Raw genomic sequence first — 18,002 nt, forward strand, 5'->3', positions numbered from 1 at the left:
CTCTCCTCTCCTCTCCTCTCCTCTCCTCTCCTCTCCTCTCCTCTCCTCCTTCCCCTCCCCCTCTCCTCTTCTCCCTTCTCCTCTCCCCTCTTCCCCCCCCTCCTCTCCCTTCTCCCTTCTTTTCCTTTCTTTTCCTTTCTTTTTTATAAATTTCAGAAGAGACCGTGAGCACTTTGGAGAATTTTCTGGGGGAAGGTTGTTCTGCCATGTCTTTTTATTTATTGAAAATGAAATTTTAATTACACAAGTACACTACTCTCCATACTCCTAACTGTTCAGGCTCTGTCCACTTTAGCTGCCCCCACCCTCACCTCCGCTCTTTTTTAGAGCCAACCATATTAGAAGTTGGCTATGTTTGCTTATCTTCTTTCTGTGAACTTAAATACTCATACACATAGATTTATATATACAAATACTAAAGAATTTATGGTACTGTGTAAGTTCAGCTGCTTGCTGTTTTCACTCAGTGGTATGTCTCTGATAACTTTCCATGTCAGTACCTATAGACGTACAATACTTGGGCTTTTCAATTTGAGTGCAATATTCCATAGTATGGATATGCCCAGTTTATTTGGCCATTAGTTTTTTGATAGACATGTTGGTTGTTAGTAATTCCTCCTTGTCACATCAGTAAATGTCTTTGTTATGGGCTTTTGTGTCCATGTGCAAGTGTTTCTCTTGGGTATATTTTAAGATGTGAACTTGCTTAATTCATGGTGTATGCATATTTTAAATTGTAATGCATGCTGTAAAATTGTTCTCCACAATGATTTTATCAATATTCGTTCTTACCAGTGATGTGTGGAAAGAATATCATTTGATCCATTCTCCTGCCAGCATTTGGTATTAGCACACTTTGAAAATTATTGCAATCTATTGGCATATTCTCCTGCCATTTAAAATGTTTCACTTTCCTGCCAAGTTCAAGAATCATTTCATGTATTTATTATGTTTTTTTCTATTTTGAGTTGCCTGTGTATATCATTTGCCCATTTTTTTCTATTGCCTTGTGTGACTTTTACTTAATGATTTCTAGTAAGTCTTTATATATTCAGGCATTCTTGGCCTCAGTCTCTCATATATTGCAAATATTTTCTTCCATTCTATTGTCTTTCAAATTTATGGTGCTTTTTAAAATTACATACAGGTTTTTAATTACGACGTCAAATTAACAACTCTTTTCTTTATATGCTATATGTGTCTTGGGTCTGACCAGGAGTCTCATCCTTAGGCTATAAACATTTTCTCCTGTGTTTTTTCTAAAACTCTGCTTTAATTTTGCTTTTTAGGTCTTGATCCACTGGACTTCTTTGTGTGTGAATGCTTTCATGTTGAGATAAAAAATTACGGATATATATCCCCAATCCATTTGTTTTTTAGGCCATTTGCTAACCATTTTGAACCACTATTTTTATCACATACAAAATTTCTAATTAGACTGTCTATTCTATTCACTGATCTATTTGTCTATTTGCTTTGCTATTGGAAATGTTAAAACAAATAGTATATAACCTAAGCAGTGTTTGAATAACCTTGCAAGCCTGAGAGGCCACCTTGTGAAACCTCATTGTCAACCATAATGTGTTCTCTAAAGCCTGCAGACTATGTTAGGTTCCCGTGTTCTTGGAAAGCTAGATCATTATGGTATTCTTAAATATTCTTTCAAAGGTCACTGTGGGGTACTTGTGTGGCTCAGTAAGTTAAGTGTCTGATTCTTGATTTTGGTTTATATCATGATCTCACAGTTTGTGAATTGGAGTGCTGTGCTGTTAGCATGGGGCCTGCTTAGGATTCTCTCTCTCTCTCTCTCTCTCTCTCTCTCTCTCTCTCTTTCTGTTCCTCCCCTGTTTATGTGTGCATGCTTTCTCTGTCTCAAAATAAATATGTAAATAAACATTAAAAAAAACTCACTGTTGTGTGGCCCATCTTATCACTAATATTGGGAGAGTTCTCACAGATTTTAACTGAGGCGTAAGAATCAGTGTGAGTTTTGGCAGAGGGATGCCCATCAGGTCATACAAGTTCTAATTTTAATTTTCCCACATGCTCTTTGGCCATAGATCACTCACCCTTCCTCTTACAGGCTGGGGAAGAAGTTGGACTGAGTGGATGACTTGTGCCCTGACACTTACTGTGGGGATTTAAGGTAAAGTGTTTAACTTCTCTATCTCCTCAGTTAGTAAGGATATTATTGTCTACCTCTCAGGATGATTTTATGGAATCTTGATACAAACAATGTACAAGGGAACATTTGCTAACTACACAACACTACAAAAACTAGCACTACATACTAATGGGTACAGGCTTTGTTTTCATTTTGGTCCAATGAAGATAATAAATCTTTGTCTCACCTACCTCAGAGAGCTGTTCCGAGCATCACATGGGATGTGCTCTGATAAAATTGAAAATGCCACACAAATTATTTATTGCTGATGAATCCCAACAGGTGGACTGGAATTGGCAAATATTAACCAAGCCCATGGGGTTATTGCAGTGAAAGAGGGTCATATTAATAGGATATCCTCGGGGGAGAATTGTTGGAGCAAGATTTATGGGGGCCCTTAAGTCTTTACCCACTTGAGTGAAAAAAGGTATAGTGTTGGTCTTTTAAGAGGGTTCAGACAGTCTTTTAAGTGTGAATAACAGGCAGAATGAGTGCTATATGGAGTTCTTGTGCTAAGGAATCAAGGACCAGAGTGGGGCTTGTGGCATGTTCCCTTGTGTTACCAGTGGCCATGTGAAGTTTTAGTTTTAAAAAATGGGAGTTTGATCTTTATTTGTCTATAAATTGTGGAGTGCCTCTCTCTTTCTTGCCATGCTTTGCCCAGCTTTCATATGGAATCCAAACCGCCAGGACTTAAGCAATAATTGGAATACTAGGTTATTGAATATTAAAGTGGAAGACTAGAAAATGAATAAAAAAAACAATAATAGGGCTTGTCATTATAATGGCACCAGTATTTTTCCCCTCTGGGGGAAAATAATGCTAGTTGTGTTGAACTATTACTTTGGTGACCCCAAATAAACTACACCTCCCAGTATTCACACCTCTGTGTAGTTCCCATCCACACTGGCTCTGAACTTGGCCAATGTAAGCAGAAACTTATGAAGTGGTTGGGCTGGTCTCCTTGGAATGCTTGCTCACAGAATCCACCTGCCAGGTAAAGAAGCTCAAGCTAGACATGTAGAGAGAGAGAGAGAGATGTCATAGCCCCCAGTCATTGGCCCACATTCCTGACATGCGAATGAAGTCATCTTGGACATTCCGTCTGCTGCCACCATCTGACAGTGAACGCATGAAGGACTTAAAGTGAGATCAGTAGAACTACCCTGGGGGAGCCCTTATTAACCCACAGAGTTACGGGCAAATTAACTTGCTTAAATCTAGTATGTTTGTTGTATAGCAATAGATAAGTGAAACGCAGTGTTGAAACACATGCACCTACACTAAGCTTGGTTTAATGGATGAGCGTTAACTGGGTTTTCTTATCTGAGGAGTTGGCGTTTTTAGACTTTGGTTCAGCCTATTTTATCAGAAGACACTTAACTCTTATTTAGCTCCTTGATTTCCTTCCCCCTTGAGGTGAGATGTTGCATTTGGGGTCTGTCCAGTTCTGTACAGAAAAGATGGTGGAAGAAGGAATTGTCCCTTTCCCAGTGAGGCCTTTTCCCTTCCCATCAGGTTTCCTAGATCAGGGCCCATGGGAGGAGGTGGCTAGGTAAGGATATTTATTTCTGCAGCTTGAGTCCATGGGGGAACCTGGAAGAATTTATAAATCCATCATTTCAAGTCATTAGGCGGCATGTTGGTCAGTACAGGAGACTCTCTTCTCATTAATTCAGAGGAGATTTACTTGTGTCACCCTCATTAGTATTTATGGGATTTATCCACATCAATCGCTAGTGCATTAACAGGGAAATAACTAAACCTCCCAGGGTTTGTTGGCGCTAATAAAATGAGCTGGAAGTTCCAGAAATCATCATGATCAGAAGTATTATAAACCAGGGCCTGTAATTGATCCTTTCAAAGTACCCTCAGGATGTTTTCCTCCCTGCTTCCCTTCCAGTGCCATTTGCACACAAGTGTGGTATCTAAGACCTTCTGTCCAAATTTACAGTAGGGCCCATTTCTTACCATGCACTCATGTGGGACAACCCAATGGAGTGTTGAAAATACTGTCAAACCAGAACATCTGGGTAAACGAAGAGTTAAATTTCTTATAATTCTTTTTGTTTGGTCCTGGCTTATAAAAAAAAAAAAAAGGAAAACACCCTGCATGTAAATATATTTTTTATGTATTCTGAACATAAAGATAGCTCTGTCCTACCATATTGATTTATTAGATTCTCTGACATTTTAGTTGTGGTCGTTATGTTATATTTATGAGATGAATGTTGGATTCCCTCATTATGTTATCCTCATTTATTTTACATACTTTTATGGCTGGTTGTGCATCGCTTTACAGTTAAAGCTTTATTGCAGCTGTTAGCGTTGGGGGGAGGGGAAGGCAAGTAGTTATTGATCAGAATTTACATGTTTACTGTTGTAATCATGATTTATTTAATCTGTTTGCACATATAAATATAAGCCCACTCTCAGAAATAAAAAATATATACTGTATCTATATTTTAGCAGCACTCTTGTCACCCATACCCTTTGGAGTGGAGAAGTTGGGAATGATCCAGTGTTGCATGGACTGGTATTTTCCTTACAGTTCTTTGGTGAAGAGTGTGGCTTTTGGAGCCAGACTGCTGGGGTTCAGATCTCAGCTGTGCTTCTTACTACTATGTGGCCTCGTTCAAAGTATTTACCTCTCTGTGCTTCCATTTTGGCACCTGTAAAATGAGAATGATATTAGTACTTTGCTCTAAGATTGTTGTGAGAATTAAAAGACTAACATTGGCAAAACGCTTAGAATGAACTTTAGATAGAGAATTTGCTTATTTAATGCTAATCACTGGAACTCCAAAGAGTAGGTGGTGGGGTAGTATACTGGGAAGGCCAGGTGACTCTCAGGTGGGAGCTCTGACTTCCATTTTGGTCTAGCAGGGCAAGGACACTTAGAAGGTGTGCCCAAGCCAGGAAAGAGAAGGATGCCTCGAGGTCTAAAAGTTGGTGCTGAAAAGTCTATTTTTTCCCATATGTTATCTTAAAAGGTGTTTTCATCTCGGCTGTAAGCTAGTGTTGAAGGATTCTTTTTGCTTTGCCACTTTGCCTCACCCTTCTCATCTGTCATTTGGGTTTATATACCGGTCGAGAGCATGATGATATTATACTGATGTGGTCACTGGATTAAAGTCAAAGACATTCTATAGCCCCAAGTATGCCACTGACTAGCCTTATTATGTGGGCAAAAGACTTAATTTATGAAGAGGGGCAAAGTCCCTACCTGCTTTATAGAGTTATATTGAGAATCTGATGAAGTGATGTTAGTCACATAACTTCAGATACTCTGGAGTGCTAATGTATACTTTAGGGGGGAGTACTGGTAATGCAACCTCACAAAGGTTTACAGAGATGAGATGCTGTAACAGATGTGAAAAGGCTCTGACAGAAGCAGGATGTGCTTTCTGAACATGGAAGACATGGTGAAGACTCACCTCTGACCTCCTGATGCTCTGGGTGGGAGTCCCACCTCCTGCTGAGAGCTGGGGTCCTAGAGGACCGCAGGCCCCCTGGGACCTTGGTTCCAATGAGTTTTACCCCTTATTCAAGTCCTGTGCTACAATTGGGCCATATCCTTAGAAAAAACATTAGTCTTGTCCGTGTCATTTCTTTATTATTTATTTGTTGGGTACAAGGTTGTGTATCTGTCCCCACCGTTTCATGTAGGCCATGCACGCTGCCCTGCTAACCAGCAACTCAGCATTTACATTTTATACCTGCCAATTTGGCAGTGATTCTTGGAAATAATTTACTTTTATCATCTTGCTTCTGAGTTTCAAAAAATAATCCATCTAGCAGAGCAGTTTATCCTTTCTATATATTCATTTTTGTTTTGAGGCTTTTTAGACCTAATGGTTTTTAATCAGATTTCGAGGCCACTCATCATAATTAGGTTTAGAGTTATGAGTTATGTACACTTCACCATTACATCACACCTCCCTGGGATAGGTGAGTGAATTAGAGATTATCGCAGGATTTCCAGGGCCTTTCAGGATGATTTACAACATTTAAAGAAAAATCTCCAGTTTGTCCCTTGGCTTAACACACCTCTAGGAAAACCTGGGTGTTTTTTTTCCCCTTTTACCTCTTTCTGAAAATGGTTTTGCTTGTCAAATTATCGCCCCAATCACTTGGCCTCTGATATGTTGTTAGCTAAGTTTTAAGAAAAAAAATTAATCAAAATTAAATCTCAAAAATATTAAGCTGAGCAAAATAAGTCACGCACAAATAAGTATTTACTCTCTGATTTCATTTACATGACATTGTAGAACTAATCTGGGGTGATAAAATCAGAGAAGTAGTTGTTTCTTGGAGAGCCTGAGATAATTTGGAGAGATGTGGAAATTAGAAACGTCCTAGGTCATGATTCAGGTAGTTAAACTTAGGTGCATACATTTTGTCAAAACGGATTGAATTGTACATTTGAGGTCTATGCATTTCACTCTGCAAATAGATCTCAATAAAAATGTAGAAAAAATAATTATGAATTACCTGTTCATTACACATCGTTTTAGATGCTCCTTTAACAATGTTTTAATGCTGTGGTAATTTTGAGGCAATGTGATGTCTTTTGCCCATCCCTTCATACCAGGGCTTGAAGAAAAGATGTTCTACCACACCACCACTTCTAAGTCATTGAAGGTTTGGGTGAAATGTGTTTGTCAGCTCTGTTAGCCAAGGATAGTCAAAGTGGGTACCTGCTGTCTGGATTAGCTTTTATAGAGAGCCATTATTCATTCTAAAAATGTTCCCTTCTTCTGCCACTTGACTTATATGGGGGAACAATCTCTTGGCTAATTTTTTTTTTTTTTGGTGCATACTTCTGAAATACAAATCCACTTTTTCTAATGAATCATTATCATGTACTACCATCAAAGGTTATTCACTGAAAGCTCAGGAAAAAAAAAGCAATGAAAACTAATTTTGATTGTTAATGGAAATGTATTTTTAGTCTTAAAGAGCTTCCCTCAGCAATAATTATAGTTATGCCTCTTGGGTGTTTTTGGACTTTTAAATTTACATTTAGTAGCTCCTTTTCATTTAGCAGTTAATCTTTTAACAGAGCTCGGCAAATTTGTTCTTCAGTCTCATGTTAGGAGAGGATTGACGGAGATTTTATTTCTTCTCTTCTCCTCTTCAGCTTTTGCCCCTCTTCACTGTGCTTGCAAGCGCCCACACGGCACTCATTCTTGTGTTTCTGCTGCGTCCTGGTGCGAATGTGGCCTGGGCAGGAAAAGGCCAGCGGGCAAAGTCTGGAGACAGACCCCGGGCTTTCCTGCAGCCAGTGGGCATCTCTGGCAGAGCTAGCTGCCTCTGCCCTATGCAGCACAGCACTGTGGCACAGAAAGTGAGCTCACAGAGTGGGTTTGTGGCATGTGGGCAAAGCTTGACGTTGTGGCCCGAGGCTCAGAAAACACACAGCCAGCTTGTAAGGGGGACTGGCTTGCAGCAGCCTGCCTCCTGCTTCAGGCCCGAAGTCTCAGTAGGTAAATAGGGAGAGTTAAAACAACAAGATGCAAAGGTTTTGTAGCAACTGAGTTTGCTTGCTGGTTTGGCAGATTCTTTACAGATTTCAGAGAGAGACAAAGGTAGCTTAAAGGATGTGGACAGGGAAGGGGTTCTGGCAGGAAGTTTGCTGAGGTTCCTCCCTCTTATTAAAAAAAGACAATGGTCAGTGTGATTAGAGAAAGCTCAGGCCACCAATGAGAGTCCTGCTCCTGGTAAAAACTGACCTCCCCCACGAAACGAGAGAGCAGTCAGACATTTGGGTATTTGCAAAGCAGCGCTGAACATTCGGGAACAGTTAAAATTAATCCTGTGTACTGCAGCTCCCGAGAAAGAAAGCCAGCCCCACATGTCAATAAATCTAGATCTGTTTGAAGCAAACGTCACTAAATCTTCGTCTTGACTGTTTGCTGGTGGTGTCAAGAGCTGCCCTGGAAGATGAATTTGAGGGGAGGATGAAAAAGGAACCATATTAAACTGCAGCTCTGATAAGTTTAGTTAAGAGGCAGGAGATGTGTCCTTGCCGTGACATTCAGTGGCTGATATTTGTTTCCCTTTAAATAATATGCTGTACATCTGTGAGAATGATGGTTTAGGGCTGGCGACATTGCATCTCCTCCAAGGTTACTGCCTTCTGGACAGGCAGTCTCTCTCCTTTCTTTCTCCATCCCACACCCTGTCAATAAATATCCACTTGTCTGAGGAAGTGAGATACTGATTTTAGAGCTGACACCAGAGCATCTTCATTGCAAGTAGCAACAAGGCTCTATCCATGTGAACGTGGAGGGGGATGGGTAAGAGAAATTAAAGGGACTGTCAGAAGCAGCTTTAGTCATGAAACTGTCACATGAACCCCAACAACACCCAGTGGGGAGGTACCAGCAGTTAGAGAATTTCCCCCTCAAAACCCTGTTTTCACAAGTGAGACGTGTAATAACTGGGAACTTGGAACTTTTGGTTCTATTGTCTCCTGCAATCCTCCTTATTTTATCCTTACTGTAGCTTCAGACCTATGACAGAACAGCAGTCGGCAAACTTCTTCTGGAAAGATCCATACAGCCATAGTAAATATGTTTTGCTTTGCAGGCCTTACAGTCTCTGTTGTAACTACTCAACACAGAAACCGACAAGTCTGTTCATAAATGAGTGGCTTTGTCTCTGTTCAGTGTCATTGTGGACCCTGAAAGTTGAATCTCGTGTAATTTCCCATGTCATTATTATTTAGCTTCCCTCACCCCCCCCCTCCCCCTGCCAGCATTTAAAAATATAAAAACCAAGCTGTACAAAAACAGGTAGTGGGCAGGAGTTGGCCCTGGACCATGGTTTGTCCCCCTCTGACTTAAGATTTTGGTCTGTCATCCTACGTTCCCTTTGCCAGTGCACAAAGTTGGTGGCTGTTCCTTTTGGCAGGAGGACATTGCCAATCTGAAGATTAAACCCATGGCCGTATTGAACCAAGTGATTACCACGTATCCCCTGCTTTTCCAAACCTTGCATTATATACCACTTCGCTTTTACACAAGACCTTTGTTAGCATCAGTTTCTGCTAATGGAAAGAAATCCAAAGAAGATTTTCACCTTTATGAAGAAAGGCAAAAGGTGAAAACATCATTCAGCAGTTCTGCGGTGAGCCTGTGGAGGCAGCACATACCTCTTGCAGTAAGAGAGGCACAGCCAAGCTCCTTGCCCCAGACTATACTCAGCATCTCAGCCTGCAGCCTCCCTAGCTTTGAGCTGTGTTGTAAGCGTCTCTCCTTTATTTGGATTTATCATGTGCATCCATTAGCAAGAAGTGTCAGAAGGTACCAGGAAAACCTGAGTGGTTGTTTCTCGGGTCTGGGAAATCTTTCCATATAAGTTAATAGTAATTGTGCTGTACCATTTTCGTTTATGAAAGTGTTCATAGGAATGCTATACTTTTGGATAACAGGGAAAATTTGTAATAGGTATGGATAAAAAAACATGACAGGGCTCTGAAGCAGGCAACCCAGTTTCCCACAGCAGTCCTCCCTTATCAGTTACTAGCCGTGTAACCTCACGTTGGTCACTTAACCTCTCTAGGCCCTGGTTTTCTTTTTTTCCTTTTAATGCAACAGGCAAAATTATCCTCGCCTTACTTACCTGACATGACTATCATATAGACCAAAGAGTTAAGAGAAATGAGAGATTTTAATAAACAATAAATATGAATGTAAGCCTTTGGTGTTATTCTCACTGCCTCACCACTGTCGGTTCTTTTCAGTAACTATGATTATTGTTCATATTAAAGGATTATATGTCCTGTATTTCAGCTGCAAAAACAGAATTTGAACTCTACAAGGAAGATAATATTTCTCGTTAACTTGGACTCTGATGTTGGCTGGGTATTTCTGAGCCTTGCCTAGTGGCTTTTTGGCTTTTGCTCCCAGTGCCTCCAGGTGCTCGGCCTAAATGAAACAATCGTGTGCCCTCTGACCTGTGCCACTGCTCAGAAAGCCTTGCCTCCTCTCTGTGGATCCAATCGCCGCTAGCCTTCAAGGCCCACCCGAAGTGCCACGTTATCCAGGAAGTCCCCCCTTGGCTCTTCAACCCACACAATATTGTCCTGTGTAAATGACTTGAGTCTACCCCCAGAACCACAGCCCTGGAAAGGTATCCTGTTCTCCAAAATCTGTTAAGAAAAGAAGATACCATCAAAAGATGGAAGTTGCAGGTCAGTTAAGCAGGATGTTTTTTGAGTTTCATTGAAGTGATTTACTACTGCCCAGTGGGAGAAAGACTCAGATATGTGATAAGGGGACTGTCTAGAGAAGTGACTCTGACAGTTGACATCACACAACTTTTCTCCAGCTACAGTATTCCATCTGTGTAGGCTGTTATATATTTAAAGCATTTTAATGTCCACTAGGTGTTTTTGATCGTTGTTATAAACCTTTGAAGTACATGAAACAATATTCGAATTCCCATTTGACCCTGAGGAAGCTGAGGCCCACAGACGTTCATTTTCCTGTTCTAGTATCATGCAGATGGTTAATAGTGACAATGGGAGTGAAATGTAGCCCTGGTTACTATACTCCCCACCAATTCCACCCCCCCCCCAGCTTTGAACCCCAAGCTTCTATAAGCCCAGGTCATGGGCTCTTGCTATATCCCATATTCAAATTCTTGAGGAAAAACATGTTTATATATGGATATATCAAACTGGCTGTTTTTAAGTATATCAGCTTGTCTTATCCTCCCTTCCCAGAATGCATTGGTGGAGCAGGTTTTTGAGCATGAGAGTCTGTTATCACATATTTTCAGCTTCTATTCTGCTCATACCTCCATTATGTAAATATGTATAGAGTGTTGGCTTATTTATTCAGTCTGTGGTGGGGAGACCCAGTGTATTACTGATTCCTGGGCTGTACTCCTTGGCCTAAACACCTTCAGTAGCTCCTCATTGCTCACCTAATGAAGTGTGAACTCTTTGGGTTGGCATTTTAGGTTCTCAGTAATCTGGTTCCAGCCTGCCTTTCCTGCCTCACCTTCCCTCTCAGAGGAAGCTGTCTGCCTCTCCTTTGCCCAGCTCACCCCCTCATCCTGTGCCCTTCTCCCTCATCTAGGATGGGGATCTGCCAGTTTTCCCCATTTTCCATTTAGCTTCAATTTTTCCTCTCCAGAGATAGTTTCCTATTCGCCTGTCATGATGCATGTATTGTCCCTACTCTTTTTTTTAAGTTGAGAGAGAGAGAGAAAGAGATGGGGGGGGGGGGGCAAAGGGAAAGAGAGAATCCAAGGGATTCTGTGCTGATAACACAGAGCCACAGAGCGTGGCTCGATCCCACGAACCGTGAGATCATAACCTGAGCCGAAATGAAGGACACTCAATGGACTTGAGCCACCTGGGCGCCCCATCTTGACTCTTAAAAATAAGCACAAAAACAAATTTTTGATCCTAATTCTCTCTCATGCTGTTGTCTTCTCTCTTCTTCATTTATTTGAAGCATCTAATAGCGTCTGTCACCTGCAGGTTATAACTAAGGTGATAACTAAGCTCTAAGGTCCTAAGGTAGGGGCACACTATCACCTAAAAGCAATATCTGGCCCCAGCATTGGTTTTTGTAGGGCTCATGGACCAAGAATGGTTTTTCATTTTTTTAAAGGTGGAAAGCATTTTATTTTATTATTTCTTTTTAGGTTGAAAACACTTTAAAAAGAATAATTCTTAACACATGAAAAATACATGAAATCAAATTTAAGTGTCCATAAATAAAACTTTGTTGGCACACAGCTGTGCCATTCATTTTGGTATTGTTGATGGCTGCTTTGGTGCTACGGTAGCAGAGTTGAGTAGTTGCAAGAACCACGTGGCTCTTCATGGTAAAAGCTTGCTGATCCCTGTCCTAAGGCACTGATAGTCACTTCTGTGCATTTAGAAGGGTGCTAGTTAGGTACCGCCTTTGGGAGAATTGAGAAAATAGTCACAGAAAGCACATCATGTGATTCAGGTGGAGAACACCCCCCTGCCCCCGCCACCATTGAAAAGAACTGACTCTCTCCCTTATTCCTTAAACTTTTATCAAACAGGTCCTGGAGTTAGCCTGCCTCTCTGCTGTACTGTGTCCTTTGAAGCCCTCCAGTGACTTCTCAGTCACGATGTTCAGTGGGCAGCTCTAGCTCTTTATAATTTCATCCTCTTTCACCCTATTGACCAGTTTCTCATTCCTGAAATTCTGTTTTCTGTTTATGTTGATGCTGTGACCTCTGCTTTTCTGTCTCATTGTCTGTTTTCCCTTTCCATTCATTAAATGTACAGGTTTCTTTAGTTTCTAAGCTTTGTTTGTTTTCCTCTTTCCTACGTATAGTCTTTTTAGAAAAACTGTGACTATAGCTATTATCTCTCTGCTGACAATTTCCAGTTCGCTCTCTCCAAAACTCTAGTCATGTATTTCTGTGTTCCTCCTAGGCATCGTCTTCTCTTAGCTGTTCTCTCGTTCACTTACCTCCTTTCCATGGTGCCATCATGGGTATTTAGAGCCTCAGTTATCTATGATGTATCTCCTTAGCTACACACAGTTCATCAGTTGCTTAATCCTTGATGATGATTTCAGTATCCATCCCTTCTCACCAGTCTCGCCTCCTTTATTCAGTTCCCTATCATCTTTCTCTTTTCTAGGCTAGACAATGACTGTTTCTCCTGGCACTTTCCCTTCTATCCTCCCCTGCATGCAGGCTGCTGCTTGATTCTAGCAGACACTTTTGGGGCCCCCATCCCAACTCCTCAAGCCACTGTGGTTTCAGTCACGGCCATAGTGCACAGTTCCACGTGAGCTCAGACTCTTGTTGACTGTGTCTCTCACCTTATGTTAATATGTGAGTCTTTCCATTTTTCGCCTAAGGACCTTCCCTGGAGCCATGAGCTTCTGTGCCTAAGCTAAGCTCAGCTTGGACATGCAAGGAAGCAAGTGGCCCCCACAGGGGCAGCCCTCAATCACTGGGGAACTAAAGCTGATAGTAAGTGCCCAGCCTCTTGTCCTTCACACAGACCATTCTGGGAGGGCTGCTATGTGCTTTTTACGCATACTGGAGGAGGCTCGGTCATGCCCTGTTGCCAAGAGCAGTGACCTTGATAATGTACCCCAGCATTGGATTTTCCTCTTCCCCTGATCCCTCTGGGATCATCTCCCAAATAAACCCCCTGCATCCATGTGCTCATCAGGTTCTGCTTTGAGAGGGATTCAAACTAAGATCATTTTTCTAAAAGCTGCCGCCAGACATCTTCAGTGGTTTCGCAAGCCTTCACAACATAAGACTGTTGGTGCTCTGAAATCCTCAGCTCTCCAGTTGTGATAGTAGCCTATCTTTCCAGTATTCTCTTATTCACCCTTTTCCTTTGCTGCAGTCAGACTGAGTTCCTTAAGGCAGAGACTGTGTCTTATTCATCTTTGTTTCCATTATTTTGCTCAATATCCAAGATAGTTGGAAAGTAAATATAAATGTATATTTTTAGTGAGTGAGTGAATGAATGTGTTTATACTCATTTGTTGATCCTTCAAGGTTCTTCTCCTCCTCATTGCTTCTCAGTGACCTTTCCGTCCACTAAAATTATAAAACACTGCATCTATACCGCTGTATGGTCCTTTTTGCTTTCTACTTGGTATTTATTTACAAGTCTTATCCACTAAAATGCAAATTCCTTGAGGGAAGTGATCTTTATTTTTCTTTATATTTCCCCACAGAGCTTATGGGAACATGGATAATCAATGAATGTTGGTGAATGACTCACTACTTTTTTGGCATCCTAGGTCGTTTTGATTTGTTCTGTTCTCTAATCTCCAGACATGTCCCATGTTTTCTTATTCCCATGAATTGAGGCTACTTATGCCTCTTTTGCTTTTCATACATGCTTCTTACACTGTTTATCTAGCGGAAAGTCTATCTATCCTTCAAAACCTAGCTTAAATATCTTTCTCATAAAGTCTTTCCAAACCCACCCTGTTAAGCCTCCCCCCTGCCTTCCTGTATGTTATGCATTTGTGTTATTTTGCTTTAAGTAGCATAATTTGATTTGGTTTATGTTCCTTCCTTGTAGGAGATGGTAAGCACTTTCAGGGCAAGACTGGTTTTACTTCTCCCTTGTATCCATTAGCTTGCTCTGCACTCTGTGATCAATAAATATCTGTTGGAATGAATTAATTTGAATAGCTTAAATTATACCATCATGGCTTTTCATTCCCACGATCTTAATGGGTACCCTCTGACCTATCTCTGTGAATTTTTTTGAGTTTCATTTTGGTAATGGAAGAAATATCAAGCAGAAGGAAAGATATATATCTGGAGCCAGTCAGCATGATCTACTGTGTTTGAACGTGAATATTTGAACATAACTTATAAGAATGCCATTTCAATTATTTGTAAAATATTTAAATAGTATAATCCAATTTACATTCTATCATTTCCAACAGCTGTAAAATTTACTTTACACCAAAGTTAGCTCAATCACTTTAATTCAGTCTGGAAAAACAGTACAAATGAAAGCTTAATTTGTATTTAATCTCCCCTTTTGTTTCTACATTATTGCTGTCGAATCATTCCTTTTAGTGATTGAGATTTAAACCAGAGAGAGAGGAAAAAGTCATGATGAAATATTTGAGAAGAATATAACCCATAATGAAAAGTTTGGAGTAAATGTTTAAAAATTCCAACTGGCTTTGTTCCTGGGGTTTCAATTCACAGCATTGTCTTTGTTATAAGCCCGTGGCATGAGATGTGTAGGTTACTTTGTCAGAATCCTAGGACTGTGACTCTCTGGCATTTAGAACCAGGTGATTCACTTGGAGCAGGTTACATTTATACGCTGTATATGAAGATTGGCAGGGAATACAAATGTGAGTAATTATTATTTAGTGTGTTGATCATGCTCATATCTTCCTAAATGGCTTTATGATCATTTTGGTGAGTTTTTCTCTCTGAGCCCTGGCAGTCTTCCAGCTTATGTCAAAAGCAGGGAGTAGCAGCGAGGAGAAAATTGTGGCAAAATTGTGACTAACCACGACTTTCCTGTCCTCCTGTAGCACCAGATCTAGTGTGTGGATGGGAGGCAGTAGGTCTAAGGAAGGGGCAGAATGACCAAGCGGCATGTTTGTGTTTAGAACAAAGCAACCCTTTGTTGTTTCTCTGCCTTCCAGTTGGCAGCATTTATGGAAGTATTGTAGAGACCCATATATGCCCTCACTGGACCTCTCTCTCATCCCCATGCTCGCTGTATCCTCTTACACCCAATAAGCCTCCTTAAGACTAAAAGGTGTTTGCATGAAGAGAAAAATGTGGATAAATTGAACTGATCAGTAAGAATGAAATAACTGAGTAAAGGAAGGAGGAAAGAAGGAGTTGAAGTTCATTTATAGCCAAGAAGCATTACAGGAGACAATCGCATGTTACACATTCGAAAAACTATTCCAGAAGGATGGAAGTGATCTCACAGGCCTAGACTCTGAAAGACAGAAAAACTGAAGAGCAGTTTGATGTAGTTCCATTACAAACACTGTCAGAAAAGAGGAAACGGTATCTAGACACCTGCATCACTATGTGGGATAAGTTTTTTAAATGGGGCAGACTGGTCAGGGAAAAATGAATTATATTGACAAAGCATGCTCCTCTCTATTATGTCAGATGATCCTCAAAGCAACTGTCATTTTGGTCCAACATGGAGTAGTGACTCCACTCTACAGCTGAGGTAACTGAGGCCCAGAAGTTTGAGCAATTTGTCTAAGGTCACACTGCTAATAAAAGGTGGAGTTAAATGTCAAACAGACCTAGGTATTTTGTTACCAGAATTGAATGCTTTTTTCCTCAATACTGTGACGTACAATGTTGACAAAACTTTTTTAATTTTTTAATGTTTATTTTTATTTTTGTGAGAGAGGGACAGAGTGCGAGTTGGGGAGGGTCAGAGGGAGAGGGAGATACAGAATCTGAAGCAGGCTCCAGGCTCCAAGCTGGAGAGCCTGATGCGGGGCTCGAACCCATGAATTGTGAGATCATGACTTGGACCAAAGTCAGACACTCAACTGACTGAGCCACCCAGGTGCCCCGGCAAAACTTTTAATAGTAGTGTCAGATGATCAAAATCACCTGGTGAACTGAGGTTTGTAAAATATAGGTAGTAATGACAGAAGGTAAATGATGGAAGGTTCATTCTGCTCCACTCAGTGTGGTGAGTGGGCAGACACAACTACTTCATTCACATTTTGGCTTCAATTTTTTCTACCAGTTCAGTTCCGTGAGCCCAAGGCTGCCATGTGCCATACCTGTGTGTGCATATGGAGGTAGGCAGGGAGTATAATTCTGAGCATTTATTCAACATCAGTTCCACATGTACCTAGAAGCTTTGCTGTGCCAGTATCAACCATCTACCACCCCAGTCACCTTGGACAATGGTGACGTGCATGTTGTATCCAGATTCACTTAACATCCTTATGTGTTTTAGAGAGGGTTGGGAGAGTGGTGGTTACCCCAGCCTGTTGGTTAAGAGGAGGGCAGTGAGGAGGCCACTACTGCCTCTCCAAACTCTTCCATGATTATTTTGGTGGAATTTTTCAAGGTGTAGTCTATAAATAAATGAATCTTTACCTTTTTGGAGCTGTTGGTTTAGCAAAGAAAACAGTAGACACTTTCATAGTCAAATTAGTAATGGAGGAGTTCGGGGAAGGACAAGAGGTTCAGCCTCTGGAGGAAAGGCAGAGGGTCATTTCTTTCTGGGGAAGAGCAAGGCTTAATGGGGAGGAGCAAGTGGACCCTGGTGGCGATACATGATGCCTGAAGAGAAGTGGGCGCAGTGGAGCCTGGACTCAGCCCGGGGAAGGTCTTGCAGGGGCAGGCTAAGAACTTGGAATTCTGTGCTGTAAAGCCTTCCTTGGCAGGGGTGGGGGCGGGCAATGAAGGTTGCTTTCTGTTTGTTTTCATTTTTAAGTGTGAATGAGATACTTAGATTATATTTTAGAAATATCACCCAGGGAGTGATTTTGAAGAGTACACCAGAAGGGAAAGAAGGCTGGAGATAGGGGCAGTGATGAAGCCAGAAGTTGGATGGGGGTTGGGGGAGGGATATGGCGGAAGAGAGAAAAGGAGAAGATGAGAAAGAGTAAGCTGTGTACCACAGTGTCAGAAAGAAGGTCTTGAGAGGGGGCTTCTTGTAGGAACTATCCTGAGGTAGATGCAGCCATAAGCAATAAATAAGTGAATAATCAAAATAAGAAGCAGTAATAACGCCACCCCCCATGCCTGCACCCCATGCCAAAGTGGTGAGAGTACTTACCTTATAGATGCCTATGTAAGAGGCTGTAGATCCCAGATCTTCCCCTTACAAGTGTATAATCATGGGCCTGAAGTGTGGCCTAGGGATCTGCATTTTGATAATCACTGGGGGTTCTGGGGCACTTGATGTTCCCTTTTGGCTCTGACCTCTGGCAAGGATGAACTCCTCCTCATGTCCTTTTCTACATCACTTTCCCAGGACATCATGATGCAACTACCATACATGTGACCTTCCTGTATGTCTGGCACTTTGCAAAGCACTCCATAAGCATCCGTCCTTTAAATGTATACATCTGTCTTTTCCAAACTTTCAAGAGTATCACAATCAGTTGTGTTTCTCATTCAGGTCTGCGGTGGAGGCTAAAAACTTGCATTTCTAATAAGTTCCCTGGTGACTTTGGTGCCACTGGCCACACTTAAGAACCATGTACTCTACAACAAGGACAGGGGCATGCGTTGTTAACATGTCTTACTTGTGAGCAAACCCGAGGCTTGCCTCGGATGAGTAGTTTTCCTGGGGTGGTTCTAGACAGACTAGAACCTATGTCTGTAT

At 41.4% G+C, this 18,002-nt stretch overlaps 1 protein-coding gene across 7 annotated transcripts in view; it reads left to right on the forward strand.

Moving 5' to 3' along the window:
• The window catches only part of LRMDA (leucine rich melanocyte differentiation associated), a 576,509-nt gene that overhangs the window by 402,865 nt on the left and 155,642 nt on the right, over nt 1–18,002 (forward strand). For 2 of the 7 annotated variants that reach the window (XR_007460916.1, XM_049646255.1), the window contains exon 3: nt 2,084–2,146. The exons of the other annotated variants lie outside the window; for them this stretch is intronic. Coding sequence is in view for 1 of the 2 variants with exons in the window: in XM_049646255.1 (XP_049502212.1) it covers nt 2,084–2,105 (22 nt within the window). In the remaining variant the exon portion in view is untranslated. The remainder of the gene's footprint in view (nt 1–2,083; nt 2,147–18,002) is intronic. 7 annotated transcript variants of the gene reach the window in all.

The sequence above is a fragment of the Panthera uncia genome, chromosome D2, assembly GCF_023721935.1.
Source record: "Panthera uncia isolate 11264 chromosome D2, Puncia_PCG_1.0, whole genome shotgun sequence".
NCBI classification, from domain to species: Eukaryota; Metazoa; Chordata; class Mammalia; order Carnivora; family Felidae; genus Panthera; species Panthera uncia.